The 24,327-nt window shown below is 43.9% G+C and overlaps 3 protein-coding genes across 8 annotated transcripts in view; 2 read left to right on the forward strand and 1 right to left on the reverse strand.

Moving 5' to 3' along the window:
• LOC107265334 (acyl-CoA Delta(11) desaturase) overlaps positions 1–24,327 on the forward strand; it is a 63,679-nt gene that overhangs the window by 34,308 nt on the left and 5,044 nt on the right. Inside the window, exons 1-2 of one of the 4 annotated variants that reach the window (XM_025082556.1) lie at positions 14,222–14,392; positions 23,239–23,479. In XM_025082556.1, coding sequence (XP_024938324.1) covers positions 23,257–23,479 — 223 coding nt within the window. In that variant the 5' untranslated portion in view covers positions 14,222–14,392; positions 23,239–23,256. Of the gene's footprint in view, positions 1–14,221; positions 14,393–18,004; positions 18,468–23,238; positions 23,480–24,327 lie in introns of those variants that run through there. The other 3 variants (XM_015734705.2, XM_015734704.2, XM_025082555.1) reach the window with 3 other exon arrangements.
• Positions 1–24,327, reverse strand: part of LOC107265332 (follistatin-related protein 5) — a 60,334-nt gene that overhangs the window by 15,514 nt on the left and 20,493 nt on the right. The window lies entirely within an intron of this gene.
• Positions 4,017–6,026, forward strand: LOC112493987. The gene is made up of 2 exons (XM_025082554.1): positions 4,017–4,273; positions 4,370–6,026. Exons 1-2 carry the CDS (start codon positions 4,211–4,213, stop codon positions 5,960–5,962), a joined length of 1,656 nt encoding a protein of 551 aa, XP_024938322.1. The 5' UTR covers positions 4,017–4,210; the 3' UTR covers positions 5,963–6,026.

A 24,327-nucleotide genomic window follows, 5' to 3' on the forward strand; every position in this document is an offset into this window, starting at 1 on the left:
CGTGCTGTCTGTTGATAGTTTTTCTTGCCGTGTTTCGCTACGGTATAGCAAGTTCTCCATTCGTGCAGTTCTCGCGTTGTTCTCGCGATATCCAGGCAATTCGATGAATTCCTGTGAGTCTTCCGAAAGTGTAGTGCTGTGCTTTATTGCTTTAGTGCAGTGACCATGTGAGTGTCTTTTGGATACAGTTCTCGGCCTCCACGGATTAGCTGCACCAGCTCCGGTGAGTCTCCCAATTTATTAATCGGTGAAGGGATCTCGATAGACAGTTAAGATTCGCTCTCTGTCGATCGCGCTATTTGCCGGACTCTTACTCCGACCCTCTCTACCTTAAACCTAGCAGCCTGAGCGGCCGTGCATTTCCGTAACCGTCCGCTCCCGTTCGTGTATCCAGGTGCGTTTCTCGATTTTACGCGACCCCAAAGATCGACAGGATCCGTTAAGCTACCGCCTCGTCCGATAGGTTCCGTCAGAGCTCTCGTTCTTGGTGGAGTTGGGCCTGTTCCACCCCAACTGCCAGTTTATACCGGCTAGTCAGTTCCCGGTGACAAAAAGAATTGGCTGGCGGCTGCACGAACGACGGGTGGACGGCCGAAGGTAACGTAGGTTGGTTCTCGAAGATAGTCATGCTCGTATGTTTTGCTATCGGTGTCGGGTCAAGTTAAAGAATTACGTTACAGTACATACATCCTCCCTTCGTTATCTATCGTCGTAATATTAAGATATTGGAAAGATGTTACACATCTTGTTGCTATGGTAACAATCGATTACACTAAAGTCACATAACAAGATCATATAAATGCACAGAAAATTCACAGATAGAAAGATTAGGAGCATGCAAAAAGTTTGAAGTGCAAGTACTAGAAAGTACTGAACTTTGAGAGAGGATTTACATTCACAAGAATGACAATGTGACTATAATTCTTAAGTTAAAAATAATATGTCGGAGCATTTTTAATATACCTATAGTGCCCATACACACAGGGGTACGTGCAAAGTTTCAGTTTTTTTCTTTAGTTTATTTGGTTTTACCCCAAGAATAGATTGGACTACATACATATATTGTATAAATGCATAGCGGTGCATAGGACTACAGGCATCATCCATCTCGCACTTGGCAACACCTACTGTACTGTAATGCATAGGCAAACAGCATGAAATTGTTAAGACACTCGCCCGACCAAATCTCTCTCTACATCCCATTCTGACTTTTGCACGTCGTGCCAAACGGTTTACGAGATTTACGAGTCGCGCTCCGAGGATGGAACGCCGAGAGCGAGTGCTTTCAACTTTTCCGGCTCAACTAATGCTGCGAGCAACGATAGTGATCATCATTTCAATTTGCTTAAGATCGCATGGACGTGAATCTTGTATATGAAGAATAATACTGTCCGTTAGTGCTACTGCTTTTAAGATTTAAAGCTTTACAGATGCATTCGGGTTATACAATAAACCATACTTTGGCAATTGTCTTTTCTATCGTAAATGGATGTTTTTATTACTCCTTTTATTTTGGTCAAAGGTTGAACCGGACCGATTTACATGAAGGGCATCCATCCTGTCCTGCCACGTAACGTCGGGAGTTCCGGACATGAGCTGCGTTGGCTGCGAATAAATCGGTGCGGTTTGCCCACTTTCCGGACGAATGAAAAGAAATTATTGCCGCTTCTATTCGCTGAGATCCAGAGAAAGAAGCAAAGTAAAAGTTGATGTCGATTTGGGAGCGATGTGTCGAGAAAACGAGATAGCTTATTTTTTAAAGTCTATATGTGGCTAAATCATCGGAGTTTCTTCTTCGGAGCAATTGCCAAAAAAGAGGTCCAATCTTGTGCTATCCGTTTGATTTTTCACTCTCGTCCGTTTGATTTCTTTCTTCCCAAAGATCGGTATCATTTCGCTCGTCTCATTGTCAGTCAACAGCAGGGATGGTCAGTGGCTGAAGGTTAACCAGTACGGTAACCAGCACGTTGTGTTTTAAGCAAAGGACTTAATGAAAATGTTTCATTGCGAGATGGCATAGATGGAGTTCTAGCTTGAGCGTAATCCTTCCTCTGTTCTGTAGGGAACAGCGGGGCCTAAAGAGGACTAACGCGGAGTGAGCCAGTCACTAAATCCTACGGAGCTTTCGAAGCTTTGCAACGAGGGGCAGTGCTCGAGCGCTCGCGGTAATATATTTAGGAGACGTTTTACACGGTAGGGGTTGGAACGCATTAAATCTTTACGTCCATGCTGCTAGTCGCGTTTCGCCTGTAAAGGACCTTTTACTAGCGGTCGCAGCATGTCATTCGATCTCCCTATAGAGCCGGCACAATTTGCTGGAGTCGCAGGGGTACTGCAGGATTTAAGGGCCCGGCCGAGTGGTCTTGTTTTTTTTTAATCAAGCAACCCTCAATGGAATTCTCCAAGAAAACCGAGCAAATCATCTTCTCTGATAATTACGTTAACTTTCTGTAAGTCACCGTAAATGATTATAAGCAGCACACTTCTCTGCAGCTTCGATTCAAGCTGCAGACTGTCCGAATAAAGAAGAAAAAAAAAGAAAGCTTTTGAATGATACTGATTGAGATTGAGAAAGATACGATAGCGTTGGCTTCGCGGTTTTCCCGCGACGTCCAAGCGGAAAATAGTGTCGCGTTTTGAGGAATGGGAGGATCAACGGATAAGTGGCCAGGGAGTGAATGGAGGTGAGAAGATGCAAGAGACGAAGGGAAGCGAAATGAAATTATACTATTCCGTATTATGCGCGTGTGTGCCACCTTAATCCGGGAAAATTGGATTTTCCTTGGAGCAGCAGTACAGTTTTCCTTTTGCAGACGTGCGAGCTCCGAGCTCCTCGAGCGAGTGAAAATGCTAAAGGGCTTGTACAATGCCGCAGGGGCTTCTACGCCTGCAAGTCCGACGTGTCTCATTTGCGACGTCTTCATGAATCTCTTTCTTTTTCGTTGGAATTTCTTCAGGCCATATCGTACCAAAACATTCTGCAGAGCGAATGAGAGACTTTTCGAACGTGTCTCGTGTACTAGTCCGGTGGAGCGATGAACGATGCAAAGCGCGGGAGGCAGCATCGGGCGGCAGAATATTCATTCAAAGGCAAAGCACCCGAGACTCGAGTCGAACTGTAACATATGTAGTATTTTACATATCAATTGGCTGGCAATTGCGAGTCGATTAAACTATTGCATCTCTAAAATTCAAAATCAATTATGACGCGTTTACGAGGGCAGTAGAGCGGTCTCATTACATTAAGTTTACAGACGTCATCGAAGAAAGTAATTCTGTGATGGGTCATTTTCCACGAAAATCGCGCTTGAATTTTTAATTTTGACGATATCCGTCAACCGTCCGTGATACAAACGTGCCCGTATATTATTACGCAGCCGTAGCTACTGTAGGCAATTGCAGCAAAATGCAGATATAAAATATTAAATATGCCTACAAAAAATGGATGCAGTTAACGAATAAGCGGATTGAAAAAATATAAATTGTCATGTTCCTTACGGCAGTACGTCGGAAGGCCATTGAAATGCGTTTTAATTGCGCGCGCGTAGGAACCACATACGATTATAGGAGCGTCAGAACTGTAGGTGTTTGTCCTTCGTCACATTCCCACCAAGTGTGCTCGTAACTGAAAAAGAGGCAGGACTCGTTCGAACCAGAGACAGTGGGCCTTGCACACCAATAGGCAAGATGCTTTCGGTCTGATTTATTATCAGCACAGCTAGATGCTATGATATTTGCCGTTGGTGTGTAGGGCCCATTAACCTATGTCTGTCTGCTGGAACGATTCTACTTACTCAGCATTACGTGATTTTTATAAAGCAGGGCCCACTTATCCACAATGGAGACACAGCCACGAGCTATCCAATGGCAGTGTATGCAACTATTGAAAGAGCAAGATAACGTTGAAAAAATTGAACATTTTTTCTTTCTTGGATTTTCCGAGGTTCCAAGTATGTTCGCAGCGCGCGTGAAATATTCTCGGAATTCGATATTGCATCGAGATTGGAGCAAAGAATTCAAGATTCATCATCCAAATGTCACTCGCAACTTTCAATCTAACTCCTAACGGCTATCACTTCTAAATTATACAATATGGATATGGAACTTCCGTAATTGGAATTAACAACATGTACTAACTGTATCGATCATTTGGCATAACTAATTGAAAAGAAAAAAAAAGAAAGAAAAAACAGACGGATCTTTAGTGAAAATGTCTTCGTTGATTGTGGCGCATGACCTGCACATAATGATGCTCGAGGTATCGCTGGACAAGGTAAGAATCGGCTGGTTTTAAGTTCTCGTAAGGAATTGATGCGACACCGGTATAGAATGGAACTAAATGGCATGCTAAATGACGTCACGTTGGCAGGTCCACGTGCCACGCAGCTCGGCCTTCGAGGCGGCAGTGGTGAAGCAAACAGTGGTTATGTTTCGACTCCTGGACCAGGAGTGGACCTCGATGGTGCCACAGCGTGCCGATCATCACGCGTACCGTGGGACGAACCGGGAGGACGAGACCTTCGAGGGGGGCAGGTCGCTCGTTTTCTCCGTGCCCGAAGCCACTCTTGAGCGACCCATGGAGGGACCTCTTCATCTCCAGGTTCACGTGCACAAAGAGCTCTCCAGGTACTTTGAGCTTGAACCCTGTCAGAGTGTAGGCATTGTCCTTCTTCGTGTCGAGCATCTCTTCAATGGAATAATCGGAGAACTCCTGGCCGAAAGAGAGGATTATCGGCACGAGCCTAAGGAACGTAATCGTGAACCTATATCGAGATCACTAAAGGGTAGATTTAAAATTCTCGACGAGAATCTTCGCGATAATGGAGCCTTTCTTGATATTTACGTGAGGTTGAGTTATTTCGGAAAATCGATCGTCACTAAAATCGAGCTTGCCGATACTCAGGATCAACTCTTCTACCTTGGTCCAGGAGCTTCTTCGTATTACCTTTACTGTGCCCAAGAGACCACGCTCGAGAAGCTTCAGAGTGGATGCTGGACGATAAGAAGCGCACCGTTTTCCTCAAAGAGGACACCTTTATCTCTTGCGTGCGCTTGCCTTGCCAATGAAGACGGTCACGCCGATCATCAGGAGAGAACGAGCGTTCGTGCAGAGCTCGATCAACATCGGCCTATGGGACACGACGAACGGCCGATGATGTCCTCCTCCGACAAGATCATAACGGAAAAGTCCACGGAAGCCAAGGAGATCAAGAAGGATAAGAAGGATCATCGAGGGAAAAGGGAATCGATAGTGGAAGCTAAAGGGAAGAAGAAATCCGGAAGGAATCCGGAATCCATTTCCGCGGACGAAGAGGAGAATCTCTCAAAGGGGTCGGCGGTAAAGGATGGTCTCCCGAAAAGTGTGAAGGCTCGGAAAAATAAAAAGACTCTAAACAAGGAAACAGACTACGAGAAGATAGGGGAGACACCAAGTCTGGAGGTCAGAAATAAGTTGGACGATAAGAAAAAGGCAACCGCAAAGGGCACCGGGAAACTTCATGGGAGCGCGAGTTCAAGACTATTGACGGAATCGACAGAAAATATAATCGATACGGAATACACCGAGGGAAATAGCGTGAATCCACTGAAAGGGCATAAGACAACGGAAGCAATGAGAAGGAAGGATACGGGAGAGTCCAGAGTTCGCGGTAGATCCTTACATAGACGAACGGGCGCTGGAACGGCTGTTACTGGCGCAACCATTCCGAAAGGTCGCGCAAGTACTTGTCACGGCGCAACTTCTTCGGAGTCTCATCAACCCTTTTGTGGCTACCTGCAGCCCGAGCTTTGTCATCCTTGTCATCCTTGTCATCCTTGTCATCCTTGTCATCCTTGTCATCCTTGGGAAAACTACTGCACCTACTATCCTAATGCTGGGAGTCACCTGACTTCTTGGCCTCGATTGTGTCTTCGAACCAGCCACTGCGAGCTCTTGCGTAATAACGGAGTTTATACCTGCTAGAAGCTTGAAGTATTCATGAAATACAGAAACAAAAAGGAAGAAGAAGAAGAAGAAGAAGAAGAAGAAGGAGGACGATAAATAACGTAATACATTAAGCTCAACATTTAATTTTATGTTTTTTTATAAAATCTATTACAATTGAGCTGCTTGATCTACGACCACCGACTACGATTGACGCGCGTCCTTCATGGTGAGACCGCCCGTCTTTATGATGCCACATTGTCACTTGAATGATGTACGTTTTGGCGTTGCTCAGCTTACAATTGGTTTAAGTAACGTGACGATGGAGTCAAGCCTAAAGAGCGACCTTGCTTGCGAAGAGAGGCTGAGACACTTGCTGGCAAACCCACCGAATTCCTCCTCGAGTTGTCCACAACGAGAACCCGCTTCCGCATCACCGAGCTTTAAGTTTCAGTTCGTTATTGACGGCTCAGTCGTCGTTTACGCTCGGCTGCTCTCGGAATTCGCTCAAGGCAGCAGCACAGTTGTGCTGCGATGTCAATACCATATATCCAGAAATGCGAATAATTGTGAAGACGTGAGATATTGTATGATGGTAAAAGGATATATCGTGTCCTGCCGTGTAGACGTGGCAGATAAGATTAAGGTTCTGGAAACCGCGAGGGCTGTAATCGAACCGTCTCGAATTCAAAGCCTCGAAGGGGAGACTCCATCTTCTTCTCCTCTCATCTATCCCTTTAATGCTTTGCGCAAATAGTAGGAGCCAGCGACCTCTCTCCCTCTTCCCCTCCGCGTATATCTCTCTTCGCTCTTTGTAGGCCGACGAATCCTTCCGCTTTGGTTGATTCGGTCTGATCAGCCAGTTTTCAGCTCCTGCTGCTTTCGACCCAACTGATCCCCCCCTTCCTACTCTAAAGCTTCCAGCGTCGGCAATCGCACTTGCTTCAAGTGAACTCGGTTCATTTATAAGTTTTGTCGTAAACGATTGTGACAGTCAGATAAATGAAGCGATGAGCAAATAAACAGGTAAGTACGAGTGACTAGAAAATTCATTTTCGTATCGTCGAATCTCTTCGTTTATTTACTATATTTACTAGAAACCAGTTCCAAGAGTTGCAGATTAATTTGCATACATCCACATATGGACAATCAGCAGGAGACTAACTGAGTAATCTTTACCGTCGCTCTGAAATAAGTTAAGACCCGAAGAAGATGTCGACGATATCGGCACACGCGGTGTAACGTATTTCCTTGACTCGACACCGATAATGTAAATCCGAGAGCTAACCTACGTCACTTTCGAGCCAGTCCACACTTCGTGCATGCATCCGCACGCCAGGCGGACGCCAGCCAATTTCTTTTTTACCAGGAACTGACGAGCTGGAATAACCGGGGAGTTGAGAGTGCTCGCCGTAGCTGGTTCAGCCGAATCCGAAGATCCGTGAAGGCCGAGAACTGTGTACTGCGTCCAGGGGACACGCGGGTGGGCACTGCACTATAGCACATTCAGGATCTCACCCGTCCGGGTACCCTCCTCTGCCGGGCAACTCGTTACGTTGAGACTATCTCTCGATTCGATATCAGATTCGAGCACCTCGAGCTCAACTCAACAATAACAAATCTTTCCGAGGGCATTCTTGGCGTAGCCGTACGAATCAATCCGAGGGTGTAGCTTCTGAGCAGAGTGACGACTCGAAGGGAACCAGAAAACGACATCGTTATTATCCGAACTGGTAGCTAGAGTCGCCTTGTGATCGTGAGTCGAAAGATCACGTAGCACCGCATACCGAGCAAAGACAAAATAACAGTCGCAGATCGGCATTGTTACATTTCTTTCACGCACCGATATAGCAGTTACATGCACGAGGTCTTTTACAATAATTAGATCTTTGAGCAGGGAACTCTGATATTGCCAATTTCCAACTGTTACTTTTTCTTCTCTAGAATACACTGTGTAACGTATAAAATAACACTTTCTAAACTGCATACTTCGTGCAATGCTGATTTTCTTTTTTATCATTCTTGCATTAAAGGGCACTTTAGAAGAGAGAGAGAAAGAGATAGGAATGGAGGGACCTAAGTAGCTTCAAGAGAGATTGACCGTAATATCAGGTTCTGTCATATCGGACGGGCTAAACTTGAACTGACTCGAAAAAGGTACAAGGTTGCGGATATAGTAATAAGGAGGAGGTTGAAAATGGCAGGTAGAAGAGTGCTCGTATCAAAGAGAGATTTCATCTTTCATCTTTCATCTATCACCTTTGGCCCCGTCGGACTTCTTTTCGAAGACTGTTAGCTGGTGACGCAGCGCAGAGTTGAATCTGATCGATTCGGATTGATGGCCGGGAGATCGAAAACCCTCGCACCTCCATGTCTGAGAAAACGAATGAATGAGAGAGGTAACCAAAGAAACGTTAGTTTAGCTTGAAAAGGGCAGCTCAGCAACTGAGAGTTTCATCGATCACTGTCGATGCCACGTTATCGCATTGAAGACGCCGCAGCTTATCACGCAGCTAGATGCCAGAACGCCAGACGCCAGACGCCAGACCACTCGCGATACCTTCCGACCAAATCGAAAATTCATCAAGTCCCCTTGAATCTGGCCAATGGCTAATGGCAATTGGCAATTCATCGGTCGCCGACAGAACGCAGAGGTTGAGCGAACCTCCCACTGAATATCATAGGGCCAACTGCTCTCGTCGTCTGCGCCATTTCACGCTGTCTCATTTTCGTCTTCCCACGTATATTCGTGAAGCAGCAACCAACGGAATATTAAAAAACTCAAGACAGCTGGCCGAGAATGCATTTTACATGGACGCAACAGCATCCATATTACATAAAACAGGATGCATTATTCAGCTTCCCAGCTGCCCGAAGCAATTTACCATAAATTTGTAGGAAGCCACCGAACGGCTGGCTCCAGGCGAGGAGGCCCCTTCGACAGTTCGATACGCGTGACTCTTTGACTGTCTTGCTGACGAGGTCTTTTTGCAATGAAAAAAAGTCTTCAAGCCACCTTTTCTCTAATCATTTTTATTCTCCGTGATGGAAAAAAAACGCGAATGGGTCTCGTAAATGAGCTGATTTCAAATTACTTTTGCGAGAGCATCGGACAGAAGGAAAGTAGAGTGTTGATGCCGAGTTTCGAAGGAGGAGAGGGTGTGAGAATGGAGAGGAATTAGATATGTCAGGTGGAGAGTTCTATGATGGATTGATGATCGGAAAGGAAAGCAAAGGGAAGGAAAGGGGATCGGGAATTGGGGATTGCATTCATGAGCTATGGAATGCGCCAGATCCCATCATGATAGAATAGCAGAGACATTGCTTGCCAGGATGAATAATGCGAGCTCCTCTAGGGAGACGGTCGCAATTATTCTATTACGCCGGTGCACTCTCATAAGCTCGATCCAAAGAATCATGGGGATGATTGAGGACTAATCACTAATCGGTGGTCGCACTTATGACCGATCGTGCAGCATCCAGCATCACCGTGAAATTCAAAGTCATCTCGAAACTTGGCTAATTAGTTGACTAATCGTAGGAAAGTTTGTCAATCGAGTTAATAGAGGCACATCTCCCTGTCTTCGTGTCCAGGCCTTAGTCGGCAGATTTATGCTTTGCTAACTTTTGATCCTCGGCCAGGCAAACATTCGAGTTAGCTAATGGTCCAAGTTTGTGCGACCACAACTTCCGAGTTAGGTTAGAACTACCTTCATAGCACCTCCGACCTTTCTGGAAAGCATTATCTCAGAGGAACCTGAAGATCTCCAAAATCCTTGAGCTCCTGGTAACGACGCCTCGTGTACACCTTATCAAGTTATCAGTCTCCTAACCTTTTAATATCTCCTTGATCATCGACATTCTCCTAGTTGATTAGCAAAATTTCACGATGGACAAGCAAAAAGCATAGAGGGTGAAGGTTGAAACGTGCAAAGTAAAAAACATTCGGTCTTACAGTGGTGTAAGATAGGTCTAAAATAGATTTTGTAGTCTCGCTTGAATATAGCAGAGATTCTCCGAAGTCTCGCAGAGACCGAGGCTGACTGTTAGATCCGGAACGAGTCTAGCTGGCAGCGAGCTAGACTTTTGGGAATTATTCTACTTCAATATGGGAGAAGTCTCATTGAGGTAGACTCGTAAGATTTTTTACCGGTCATTTTGCTTTAGTAACGATCAAGTCTTGCCAAGCTGCCGAATACTAGCAAATAGCTAAAGTACCCTACACCTGACGTAGATGTCTTTCATAACTTATCCAGAAACGTCCCATATCCACGTAACACTTGAGCTAGACTTCGTATGACGATTTGCAAGTATAGATGAGATATTTAACAAGCACGAGACCAGTCCTAATTAAGGGATTGCAGCTGGACTTGAGTTATTGATACTAGTTCTTCTACTTTGTGCAAATTCAAATTAACTTTTTGAAAGATTTCGGAGTTTTCCCTTTCTTGTGCTCCTTTCGAATCGTCTTTATCCGTTTAACCTGAATTGTTTACGGATTTTATTTCACTTTGACAACATCGTCCACTCCACTTAAGTCGATCAAAGGAAAGATGGACTACGCGGCGAAGGGACAAGAATAAGTATCATGGCGCGAGAATGTTTGCTCTTAACATATGCAGCTACGCAGGCCTTTAGGATTCTAAGGACGTTGATACATTACAGCCAGCCGCGATTGCGTCTGGAGTCGACTTAAGGCAGATAATGGAAGAGGGGGGACGAGGAGGAGGAGGAGGAGTAGGAGGAAGAGGAGGAAGAGGAGAAAGAGGAGGAATGTAGGAGAGAAACGTCACAAGCGTTGTCGGAGGTCTATGCGTCGCGACGATCGCCACGAGCGGGGTCAAAGCGCCGCGAAATCCGAGAAAACTTTGAAATTCTCAGCGACAAGTAAATATGCATGTCGCAGTTGCAAAGTGGACAGAAGCTAAAAGTTCCTGCGCGTTAAAAGCAAGCAGGACGTTCATCTATCTCCATGGAGGTATGACGTTTAATCGACAATAAATTATGCCTTGGCGAAAGCTTAAATTACGTGAAACTTATGATGGAACTGAAAATGAAATGTGTACTTATTCGACGCTGGCACTTTCGCTGAATCGCTTTTTCCACTCGCCTAGACATTCGCTGTATTCCTAAAGTTGAAAATGTAAGACGCGTAACGACGCTTCCTCGTTACTTGGACAGTAGAAGAAATTTGACGTGAAACTCTGCCGAGTCTCTTAATAATGCCCCGTCGGACGTCTATATGGACATTCACTGTCAGGAGTGAAGAGACTAAAATTTACAACAGGGAATCGTATCAATTCTCGTTCTCAAAGTTTCCAGCATTATTTTTTGGTCGACCGCGGTCAACGTAGCGGCTGTCACGTTATTACGTCTTCTTCTTTGTGCCCTGAGCTATTCTTGCAATTAGATTGACCTCTCGTCTTATCTAAGTCTTATGTACTCGTTTTTTCGGATCGCAATCCTCAGCACGGATCAACCGGTATCGCTTCTCGCTTCTCGCTTCTTGCTTCTCGCTTCTTTCTCTCTCGACTCCTTCGAAAGACTCGAAGGCTCTTTCGCCGCACGATACATGCACATCGTTATAGTGTGCGACGGGGGACTGACTAATTGTACGATCGGGGTGCGCGCTAGTCCTATCGATCAACGTTCATATTAAATATTACTCTCCAGGTACGAGTGTTCGCGCACACAATTTCTCATAAGTCACGTCTCCTCGGACGCCCAGCTGACACGGCTCTTTCCTGAATGGAGGCGAAGGGCTCTTATTGCTAGTCCGGCTTGAGCCGTCTTCACCGAAGCGACATGGTGCTCTCCGGCATTCCTTGGGATCTTCAGACTGCTTCAGACTTTCCTCAAGCGCCCTGGAGGGTTGCTATGCCTCATTGTCAGCTAAACAAAAACTCGGTACAAGTTTTCTTTCCAAAACTGTGAAATTTTCCGAAAAAAAAAGAAAAGAAAAAAACGAATTGACGGCTGGCATAAAGTAGGAAGGAGCACAGTCTGTGATCGAGGCGCACGAGTCACTGGTCAGGGGGGCAGAAGTGTGTGCACGCGCGCGTGCGCGTGTGATGAGAGAAGGTAGAAGGTAGAAGGTAAAAGGCTAGATAAAGATGGCGTAGAGGATCGTGGATGAACAAGAATTGCTGGATTACTAGGTGACGGGGTAATTCCGGCTGGCGCAGCAAAGGAAGCCTCTATCTATTAGTCTGGATGAGCTTCTAATGTATCATCCTTGGTACCGGCGGTGAGCACTGCTCCATCCGAGCGACACTGTCCGAAGTGGAGTCCCAAGCAGTCTTGAGCATCCCTGAACGGCTGTAATGATCCTTGGCACTCGATTTGCCATTGGAAGAATCAATTGCTGACGTTGTCTATTCATGTTCGACGGAAAGACCAATTTTCTATAAAAATTTTCATCTTAGATTCTAATAAATACTGTTTTACTCTACCATTACGAACGTGAACTTTTGAATCAGTTCGTTCTATGAAGATCAGGAAAGTGCAATCAAAGGAGAGAGAGAGAGAGAGAGAGAGAGAGAGAGAGAGAGAGAGAGAGAGAGAGGTGGGGGGGGGAGAGAGGGAGGACGAGAAGAGAAGACACACAGCATTCCCAAGTTACTTCAAAAGTACCCAAGGCCATATTAAAAATTTCTTAGAGAAAGTCATGAATTGTAAACGTGTTTAATCAGTTAATGGCAGCCAAGCGTAAACACAGATACGCTCACCAACAAAATCCTTCTACCGTCTGTTTACTGCAAGCAAATTGTGAGGTGGATCTTCAGGCTGGTTCATTGATCTAGAAACACACTTACATGTGTATCCGAGTATTTTTGTAACTCGATTCTCGTATTCTATTGTTTTGCCCATCCAGAGGTGTCATGCTCTCTAGAGCCGTCTCTGTGGAGCCGACTTGACACTGTTGAATTAAAATCGAGCCAATCCATTTGAATATAAGCCCAATTGAATAAGGCGCTGCATCTTGGAAATGTTTTATGCGAACGACGACGCGTACGTTATTAATACTTGTTGGCAAATTCTCTTATTAATTCTTTGATAAAATTGGAAACCAGTTCCGAATTCCTAATTTTCTTTAATTCCGTGCGGCATAAAGGTGCCTTACTAGGTCAGTCGGATTAATTGGAATAGTCGGAAACTCGAAAAACTATAGACTTCTAATTGGTGAAAATTTGTAATTTCAAAATTTCGGCCAATGAAAAATCTGAATTGTTGTTCTTACGAACCCGTACGACTGACCCCAGAAAGCTTCGTAATAAAGGGCGACGGTACTGTCCAAGTAGAAAGGTACTGTAGTGCTTTACCATCCGTTGATGCGTGGCATATTAACTGTATCGCTAAGCCGACATCTACCTCGAGAAGTATCGCCGTATATGTGTCATAAGACCTGACACAGAATGAGAAAAGAAGAATAAATACGAGGAGCCGATGGTTGGCTGGCTGCTAAAGTGCCGCGAACAACAATAAGGAGCAAGGCAGCCAGTATATAGCCACTGATTACACTGTTAAACAAATCTGTGGTAAAATTCATAAACATGTGCAGGAAGCTCTTTTACAGAAACCGTTTATGAAATTTCAAAAACACCATTGAATGTTAAATAACTTGTACATTAAAAGTGAAGTCATCGAACAGTAATATTACAATACAATATTGTAATTTTCAGTCCTAAATGGCTGATTGCATTACGGTTGATTGAAAATTCTTGAACCTCTTATTAATAATCAGAGTCGAATATATTATATTCGCTGAACGCATAATAAAATTAATGCTTGATTACAATTTTACAAAACAATGTACATTAATACTCATTTGCGTTACCTATATTCTAAATATTATATGCACCTATGTAGTAAGTTTCATCTTTTGTGTTGTAAATTTCTTAACTTTTTCAACAGTGTACTAAATTGGCCAATCGCTGTAACCACGTGCCAGCGCCATACCTCTAAGCATCAGTCTATAGTAACCGACTGTGAGTTTCACAAACGAATACAACGAATTTTCTTTCTCGAGAGCGTAATGCGTAACTGACGTAACAACACGAACTCCTATGCCCCATGAATGTATCCAGCGGACAATGATGCCAGAGACGGGCAGGAGGGCAGGAGGGCAGGAGGGCAGGAGGGCAGGGCTCTAGGAGGGAGTGTGAAAGACAGAGGTAAGAATAATTTTCGAGTCGCAACCAAAGCGCAACCGACGTGACTCTTGTGCAGTTGGATAATAATTAGTCCCTAAAGATAACGTCGGTTAAAGGCCCCTCGCCGGTATCGCCACCGTCCAACCACTTTGAAATCGATTTGCAGAATTCTTCGAAAGCGTTAGATTCCCGCCGATCTCAAGAATCCTCTTAGGGTTCGCGAAGGTTTTTGCATAAGAGCCAAACAAGAGGAAAAGAGGACGCTGACGATGGCGATGAAGATTAGCGGCAACGACAGCGGAGATATTTGGACTGAGTAATTAGATAATTACATCACTATAATAATATATGTATACGATAAGTGCTAAATCCAAACGAGAAAGTATACTACTATACAAATAATCCTCAGAGAACTGTCGCTTATGCAATAAGAACTAACCGTGTTTATCCCTGTAAAGCACACAGAAGTGTTGTATTGAACATTTGAGCGCAGGCACATTCGTCAATCCACGACACTACATGGATAGGCAGTTGTTACGCTTGATCATATTTTGTGTATGAGATCGCGAACGACCTGCGCCGGCTCATATGTGTTTATTCGTGACTCTTATTAGGCGCGTTGTGTAAGCGACCATAGAACGATATAAAAAGAGAGAAAAAAAGAAAAAAACAGTCGACTTTGCTCGGGTCCCCGTGGTGCTCCCTTTCTAAGTTACACCGTGGCTACAGGGGGGAAGGCTTCCCCCACGGTTCGGTGGCTCTCAGCGGGCGCGTTACCGTCGCTCCGTAGAATGTTCGGTCAGATTGGAGCAGTGGAGTGGGCACTCGTACTTCACTTCGTAGTGTCGCTGACAGAGAGTGTCGCATGGAGACACGGAACCATGGGTAATGGCATATACACACGTTGACGTAGTAGTGCCCGTAATGACAGCACTGACGCTAGTGCGATGATAGGTGTAGGTAGGTAAACAGGTAGGTTGGTAGGTTGGTAGGTAAGGTCAATACTACTTTCGCGCGCTCTGCATAGATCCACTTGTCCTCTCGGCTGGCCAGTTCCTTCAACCAGCGTGCGTTCCACAGGAAAATAAAAGTCCGCTAATCGATCCCGCTTTAGAATATTTGAGACCAACGAATGGACCGACATGACAAATTCGACATAATCGTCTCTGAAATTAGCCAAGATAACCTATGCGCTAATTTCAATATTAGCTCCCTTCGGACTTGTCTCCCTTGTAACGCTGCCTGTGCTTTATACTTAGCTATATCTATATCTATTTACCAATTTATCAGTTTACCATGTCTAAAGTGATTCTAATTGTAAGCTGTATATCAGTGAGCAGCAAACGAGAAGGAGGTTGATTCGTGGAGATTCCACTGTAAAAAACGAACGTTTAACCCTACCCAGGTACATTGCAGAAATAATAATAATAATGCTCGTCAGCCCAGCTCGCTACAATAATTTGCAATCATTTTTTCCTTTTTACCAATGCCCCAAATTCTGAGGAAGACGGTTATGTATTCATCCACATATCTACGGCTCAGAACCTAAGGAGAAACCGACGCAACTAACCGACGTGCCAAAAACGAGATGCTTGTGAAAATATTATTTAGACACTGACGATGGAATCGTCCATACGAGAGAGAGAGAGAGAGAGAGAGAGAGAGAGAGAGAGAGAGAGTGATTGATTGGATTTATTTATGCCATAGCAATGCTTTTTTGGCAAGGTTGAGATACAAACGATTACACGTAATGATAGGTACAATAAGCACACATGAGTTTCCGTAGTAATAAACAGTAAACATAAAGAGAACAAATAACTAGATAAAATTAATCGCATAATCTAATCTAATACGCCTGGATGCAATAATAAAATAAAATATACAGTATAGATATATAGAGGAATTGCATTGCACGAGAGTCCCTTCACCGCATTTTGCGGGTAAGAGAGTGCACCGATAAGAAGGCCTAGAACGTTAAGGTACGCCACCTAACTCGTGTACTTCCAAGGAGAAAAGATGAGAAAATAATAATTTCTTAAAAATAGATAGAGAAGGCGCAAGAGTGATATGAGCCGGGAGACCGCCAAAGATATAATGCAGAGAGATGAAATGAGTTGCTGTAGGAAGAAGTGCGATGGTGGGAAATTTTGTACTCAAAGGCCGGCGATGAAATCCTATTCGGGTAACGATTCGAGGAACTACGCCGAAAGAGAGAGAGAGAGAGTGAGAGAGAGAGAGTGAGAGAGAGAGAGTGAGAGAGAGAGAGTGAGAGAGAGAGAGTGAGAGAGAGAGAGTGAGAGAGAGAGAGTGAGAGAGAGAGAGTGAGAGAGAGAGAGAGAGACAGAGAGAGGATGCCTGAGAGAGTGAGAGAGAGAGAGTGAGAGAGAGAGAGTGAGAGAGAGAGAGTGAGAGAGAGAGAGTGAGAGAGAGAGAGTGAGAGAGAGAGAGTGAGAGAGAGAGAGTGAGAGAGAGAGAGTGAGAGAGAGAGAGTGAGAGAGAGAGAGTGAGAGAGAGAGAGAGAGACAGAGAGAGGATGCCTGAGCAGCGTTGATAGCGCGTGACGCAAATGACTGCCAAATATTTTTTATTACCTCGAGAATACCCTTATACGACTCCATCGATATGTAGGTGAAAGTAAAATGCACACAAAAAATGTTAATGTTGAAAACTTTTTTTTCGGCTAGTTATAAATATGAAGTGAAACTTATGCTAACTTCATTAAAAATCACATCACTGATATGTGATAGTTACTGTGAATGAAGTTAATTTTACTGAAAATTTGCAATAAAAATATTTGCCAACTACGCAAAGCTGAACGGCATTGTTATTATAAGATATTTTTGCACATATTGTTATACCTGCTCGTTGAAGCAGTATTTCGAAGAATTCGACTGAAAACAGATTTTATGTTTACCACTTTGTTCGCGCTAATTATTGTAAGCCTAATCTGGGTGATCAAGCTGCATCAATTCGGGCATCTTTGCAATTATCACTTTCAAGCTTATTCTACGAAATGGAACGAAGCAAGTTTCGAGGTTCGTATGAGAGATTTTTTGCTAAGTAGCAAGGAACCGCAACACACGCCGAATGTTATCGATACAATTATCAGTAAAAAGCACATATGCAATACGCAGTCAGTAACTAAAAGTATTCATAAATGATGAATATAACAGGAGACTGTAGAGAGCAATATAAATTAGTTTATACATAGAAAGAAACATTTATTTATAAAGAAGAAAATGCTAGAAACGCAAAAACCAATCGTCTGAAAAACAGTCAAATAAAATGGAGAACAATGAATAATGAAAGGAGAAATAGGAAGAAAAAATATTCATCCACTGTTTATGAATTTGACTATTGTATTGCCAGAGACACTGCTAATATTTTGTTGGATTTCCTTTGGCCTTTTATTTAATGAATTGGAAATTTAAATGCTCGTCTCCACAGTAAACGAATTGATGACCTTCTGCAGATTATCAGGTACATTAACGATTTCGATCAATGTACCAATAAAGAAAAAGACATTCATATGATTTTCTGGTATGCTGACATGTTCTTTCCCGGGAGAACTTCTAATCGTTGTCAAACGATAAAAGTTACTTTAAAGAATTTTCATAATTATTTTATGGTGTACGAAATATTTAAACCGTATTTTTTTAACACACTTCTATGGGAAACGTGGATGTAACTTATGTTATCATTATTGTCAAATAACGATGAGAGATTTTAGAACAGAATTCTTGCCGCAGAGAGGGAGAGGGAGAAGGAGAGGGAGGGAGGGAGGGAGGGAGAGAGAGAGAGAAAGAGAGAAGGCGTACGTGCCTGAGATCGCACATATCTGTATCCAAATTTCTAAACTATCGTTCGTCGAGTCGTGAGATTGATGAGTGTGACATTAAGGCCAGTTGCAGCAACGGTAACGGCGGCAGGGGGGGGGAGGATGCTGTAGCCGATTTACCTGAAAGGATGTAGGGGGATTGGAGAGAGGAGGTAGAGGAAACGTTAAAAGAAAGGTTAGTTTGGCCCCGAAGACATTTCCTCTTCTCCCCGACTGTCTCTCTCTCACTCTCTCTCTCTTTCTCTTGGCGTTTCGCTAGACCTCGTGCGCCCTGTGCCACCACCATCTCTGCGCTCCCCGTACAAACTGCCCGGCCCAAGTCTTTATAAGCCCCGTGGTGGCATGAGAATGAGCGTGAAAATTCCAAATGAGCCACAAGGCTCCTTTCGTTCATCAATTAATCGCATTAACCCTTCGAGCAACTTTATAAAATCTATAAGTGACAATAAGTGGTCCCATTTCGATTTTTAAAACTTGCTAACAATCTTTACGGGTCGTCGCCGTCTACCAGAAGCGCCTCAGTGAGTTGACCATTACTCCTTACTATGCTAAGGTATTACAATTACAATTACAATTTGCCAGTTCTGACCGACAATAATAATTCATCTCGGTCAGAACTGGCAAATACGTCAAACTGCTGGACTCCTTAGTGCTTTTTTTCTTTTTTTCACGGTCCATCGATTCATAATGTCTCTGGATTTTACAGTGCAATGTAAACATTTGGGATCCCAAAATGTAGCACAGCTACGAGATGTTTCTAGGCTAGTGGAAAATTGCATTCTCAAAATACATTCTTCTCCGTTCAAGGAAGGAGAATCGGTCTATAACATCAATATAGGATTATTGAATTTACTTTCTTTTTTCTTTTTTTCTTCTTTTTTTCTTTTCTCTCGCTATACCCATATTATGAAGTCCTCGGAGGTACGGGGATTACAATTAAAGAAAATGTCCAGAACCTCATGAAATCTAGTGAAAGCGCACCTAGAATCGAAAAGAGGAAAGAAAATGGAAGGAGAAAAGCATTGAGCTTACTTTCTCGGCCAGTTACAATAGTAAGTACCTCCTAAGAGACAATGCTTAATTCTTCAAGTGCAATGTGATCTTTCGTGATTATTCTGAAGGGCTCGATGGCGCAGATGCGCGTGACAATTGAACTGCCCGAGTGAAAAATGTTTCATTTAAGTTACCGATCAATAACTGATCAGTTTTGATTAGTGTGCTGCCATTAAGGCGAATCTGCAATTGCGACTGACATTGACATAAACTTCAAAAACATAAAACAACTTGTCAGCAACCTGCTCGATGCTTTTTCCCAACATTTTCCGAACGCTTGCTGCGAAATTGTAAAGAGCAGTTTCGCCGATATAGGGAAAGTGCTTTTCCCACAATTCGCATGCATTGCACAGCTGTGTAAATATAAAGAGAGGTCAATCGTTGCTTAGGTATCAAGGCTGGTTTCTCTTTTTCGTTTAACGAGGATAAGATGAATGAGTGTAGGAGAAGAGGAGGAGGGCGGGGGGGAATTTGTATTTGCACCAAGAAGAATCGAAGGACCCTCGTAAAACTGAAAAGGCAGGAGACACTATTGATTTAAGGTGATCGTAACTGTCAGATGAAGTGTCGAATAAAGCAAATTCCCAGTGGACTACAATGTCCACTGCTCCGATGCCAAAGTCGAAAGAGTCGAGAGGAATCCAGATCACGAGAAATAAACTTTCACGGTATTGCCCGACACTCGAAGAGCGATAAGATCTGAAACGAAAAAGAAAGAATCCTTGCGCTTCGCCGAAGGGCTAATGATATAATAGTAAAAAGCGACACTTTAGTTCCAAGATTTGTTACTTTTCCGTAATTGGAGCATTTGCAACCGGAAGTCAGGAATCGTACGGTAACCGGTTTCTCATGTAAGACGAGGGCCGTTATATGCTTTCTCAATGGTGACCTATCGGTTGTAAATTATTCGTCGCTCAGAACGGAATCGCCTTTCTATCCGCGTCTCTACGCTGCCGCCGTACATTACCACGATCCTCGATCCACGATCCACGATCTACAATCCGCGACTCGGCGATCTGAAATATTCCAATTTTAATTTCCAATCGACTCCACTCTCGCTCTTAATAATGTATAATATTACGTATATAGCCCCTCAAGAGACGTCTGACAAGCGACTTCCAAGTTTCTAAATGTTCCGTACGGTCTCCGCCTTCCGGTCCATCACGTAATTAACAGTGAGCTCGAACGAGCCGAACCGACGTACGAGGCGAGTGTGACTCCCGTTCTAAAACATGCTGATTAGAAAAACTGCTGGGACCTTCCGTGTAGATGCTCGATACAGAAAGGAGGGAAAAACGTAGAAAATTCTTTTATTGCGTAATTGGAGTTCTTTTTCGGATGCGCAGTCAAGGACCGGTGATATTGACGTCGATGTTTATCGGGCGATTGAATCTCGAAATTTTCGATTTCTATGGTACATAAGGAACTCAGTGGGCGCGAGCACATACGATCACATAGAAGCACTGCATATGGGTGTCCGCGTTTAAGTAACGGGAGCCAGACTGTAAGCTGTAAAGGGAATATAACTGCGCAATTACCTTCGCTCGGCATCCTGTGTCAATTACATAACAATCGGGCGAAAGCGTTGCCAATGTTGCACCGCATGTCGAGAAGTTAACTTTTTTTCAATACTGGTTAAGCGACCCGAATTCCCCCTTTCCCCCTTTCTCCCTTTCCACTTCCCACTTCCCAGTACCCACTTTCCAGGTACTCGCAAATAGCATGTAATCTTTGAAGGCCCGGCGTCGACTCAATTCTGCCGACGTTTAGTTTTCACCGTAACCACATGTCCTGCCACTTTCAGCCATTTTCCCAATTGGATCCGCTCACTCCTTTCCTCCGTCTCTCCTTACCTTCTTCCCCTCTTATCTATGGTAATTCTATATACACTGAGAACAGATAGAAATACATTCGAGCCAAAGTCCTGATCGCGATCATTACGAGGAAAGCCGCCAGGAAATGTGAGGCGCCGGGACTCGATGTTCTTGTCTCTTGGTTCTTCTTGTTTCGATCGATCGCCCATGTAACACGCGCAAGTGGTTTGAGAAAACGAAAGTGCGCCACACTGTATCGTAATTGAGAACATGAGATAAGCAGCCGCCGTTACTCCCGGCCGGTATTACTAGTACCACCGACTCTTCTGCGCGGGTATAGACGTGAGAACGCGGAAGCGGAGGTCGATCGGCGTTGCGTCGAGTTGCGTCGAGTTGCGTCGAGTTGCGTCGAGTTGCGTCCCGGTGCCCGCAGCGAATCTCCGGGCTATTACATAATATATGTATTATATGTATGTATATCGGAAAGGAGCCAAGAGAAAATCCTGGAGTTCAGTGCTGTGATGGATCAACGATGGATCGGCAAGGAGAAAGGACATCGGCAGCTTAGAACTTGGAGTCATTAGTAATGCAGGCAGCGAGAACTTATCTACATCCTGATCCGATCTTGTCAAAGACGGAGAATTTAAATTATGAGAAAAGAGAAGAAAAGAATTAGCTCGCGGCAAAAGTACGCACGTCGCACGTCGCACGTTGCACGTCGCACGTCGCTCGTGTCTACGAGTCCGCATCTTCCAGTATTACCTGCGATTACGTATTGTCCTCTATACACTATGTATATGTATACTATACCGATACGATTAAATGCCGTTAAGATAATAAACAGGAGGTTTCACAGCCAGGAACTGTGAGCTGCGGCCCGTCAATCCCCGATGATCGTCCGGTGTTCTCGGTGTGACCGACGCTTATCGCTCCATTAACCTCTTATAAAGTCTGTCAAGGTGAATGATCTTTCGTAAAATGTAGCTCTGCCATTTCGGTGTGAGGAGAGCAAATAATGAGTGTAAAGAATTTACAGCAAAGACTAGAAGGAAAGGAAAGCGACGAGAAGAAGCATTCCTGAATGTAGACGAGGTTCCCTTCTGCACTATAAAAAGTCAACACAATGAAATCGCGCAGGATCCATCCGATCATTTTCAAATGAGATTTTATGTTCGCGGTACGAATCACATGCAACAGGGTCTTTCTCAGTCGCAGCCAGGCGCAGTCAGTTGCAGTGAAGAAAAAAAAAAAAAAAAAAAAAAAAAAAAAAAAATGTTTAACTTTATTCCCATCTCGTCGGTATAAGAATAAATCGCGAGGATGCTTTATTATGAAATCGGAAATTGGCGTCGATCTTCGGGCGAAGAGCGAGCGTTTCCAGAGTCAACGGCGGAGAGTGTAGCGATTAATGGAGAGGAAGGTGGGTACTGCTGATGATTCCACGGTGGAAGAAGGAGATTCATGCTCAAATGCTTAAACGATTATCATTATGCTTCTATTAATACGACAGCGAGCGTTGATCATTATTCGCGTTTATAATAATTCTTATTTCTGAAAAGCCACAAGATTAATGACTTTTCATATACACAGTGTCATTGCAATGAGAACGATTTTGCTGATTTTGTTGCTTCCAAATCTGTCGGTGCAACAATGTATGCGCGTGCCTTTCTTCTGCTTCTTCTTCTCCTTCTTCTTACCTTGATGCGTTTTTGATACCTTCAAGATGAAAGTAGATGGAGGATCGGGAACCTTAGAATTGGCCGGCTGCATTCCTACTTGTCAGAGAGAACCGCTCCTATGTTCGACGCACTCGATCAAACTTTCTCCATTATGCAAGATCAAATCCCTTTTCGAATCCTCAAAGTTCTGATCCAATATTCGATCTCCACCCTACCCTATAGCACTCTCCTGAATTTACTGAATTGACACTCTTAATCGGAAAAGTGTCCCAGTTGATCGAATCGCCAAATGCTGATCTCTTCGAATAACAGGTTTGTCTAGTGGTCCGCGACAATCTACAATATATTGAACAATAACTGACTAAGGAAGTGCGGATTTCCAGAAGTCGATTCAAGTTGACGTGGGGAACGTTGAATATCATAAGATGGAATCGCGAGCAGAAGAGCAGAAGAGCAGAAGAGCAGAAGAGCAGAGGGGATTGGGTAATAGAGTTCTTTCCTTTGCAAGAGCCCTATGCACGTGAAAAGTATAACGCTGTTAATGCGTCTCATGTACAATCGGACGAATGAACAAAAGTCTTTGGAAAATTAAAGAATCGGCGCAACGCATGCTTCTAAATATTATATTATTATGTAGCTGCGCAGCGTACTGGGTAACAACTAGCCTCCGCGTGTCCGCTCGATTGAACCTCGTAAGAGATCTGCCATATAAAATCTTGTGCTTCCATTGATTTACTTTATCATATTTATTTGATAATTTTTATCGTTCTTTGTACAGTTCGCAAGAGCATTAGCGATGTACTCCTCGACCGTGACGCAGTTTGAGGAGCCGCCAAAGAAATCGAATACGGAGGGGAGCACCGCCGTTTCTGAGCCGATTCCGCTTCCGAAGGAGGTGCCCCAGGGGGTGCAGCCACTCATCTGGCGCAACGTCGTCGGAATCGCCATTCTTCACGTTCTCGCAGTCCACTCCTTCGCTACGAATTACAAAGAGGCCAAATTCTGGACTTGGATATGGAGTGAGTAGCATTGATAGAGACTATGGTCTACAAGGCGAAGGCAGCTGCTTCGAGAATTCGGAATGTACGAGAACAGGGACGGAAGACTTTATTCGAAGCCTATGGGAATATCAAAGAAAATTAAGGATAGCGAAAAAAAAAAACGAAACTGCATGTTGCTGAAGGAAAAGCTCTTTTTTTCGTATAGCTTACAGTTTATACTCTGTTCAAATGCGATTTATTGTACATACTTTCTAGAGACGTTTGTTTCTTTTCACTCTTTTACGCTTTCTCCAAAATATTGTTTACTGCATAAAAAAGGAATCTTCTTATTCCGGGCGCTCCAATTTAAAAAACGTTGGACACTGATTTCAGTACTATTGGATGGACCTGCTCAAAGAAGCCAAAGGAGATGCATTCGTATAAAACCGTCTCACAAAATTAACGCTTTCGGATTATTTTGCTTCGCGTTTTCTAAATTTCCACGTACCACCGCGTGTGCCAACGATCGAGAAGACTCGATGGGTAGCTAAGGATACGTTTAGGCTCACGGGCTCTTAACTCTAGGGCGTACTCGTAATTAGTCAATATAACAACCAAAGTGAAATCCTGATTTTAAGTCGGATTCGAAGGAAACCAAAGAAAGCCATATAAAGTACCGTGACAGAGTAGAGGATCCTCTGGGAACGATGCTCCAAGGATTATCAAAGTGGTATCGAGTCTCGGCGTACAAAAGCCTCTCTCCTTATCAGCCGAAATTATTAGCCCAACCCGTAGTGTCCGTCGGGCAGTTGCAACGTAATGGCCTGCAAGTAAAATTTAAGAGGGCCTAGAGGCTTTCAAATGAAAAAGATAACTTTGACACGTAC

The sequence above is a fragment of the Cephus cinctus genome, unplaced genomic scaffold, assembly GCF_000341935.2.
Source record: "Cephus cinctus unplaced genomic scaffold, Ccin1 Ccin1_scaffold0215, whole genome shotgun sequence".
Classification (NCBI taxonomy): Eukaryota; Metazoa; Arthropoda; class Insecta; order Hymenoptera; family Cephidae; genus Cephus; species Cephus cinctus.

Bases quoted from the DNA above. Each gene is read 5' to 3' on its own strand.
- LOC112493987 (XM_025082554.1), top strand. From the start codon at position 4,211: ATGTCTTCGTTGATTGTGGCGCATGACCTGCACATAATGATGCTCGAG. The intron at 4,274-4,369 runs GTAAGAATCGGC...TCACGTTGGCAG, and splicing joins TCGAGGTATCGCTGGACAAG to GTCCACGTGCCACGCAGCTC.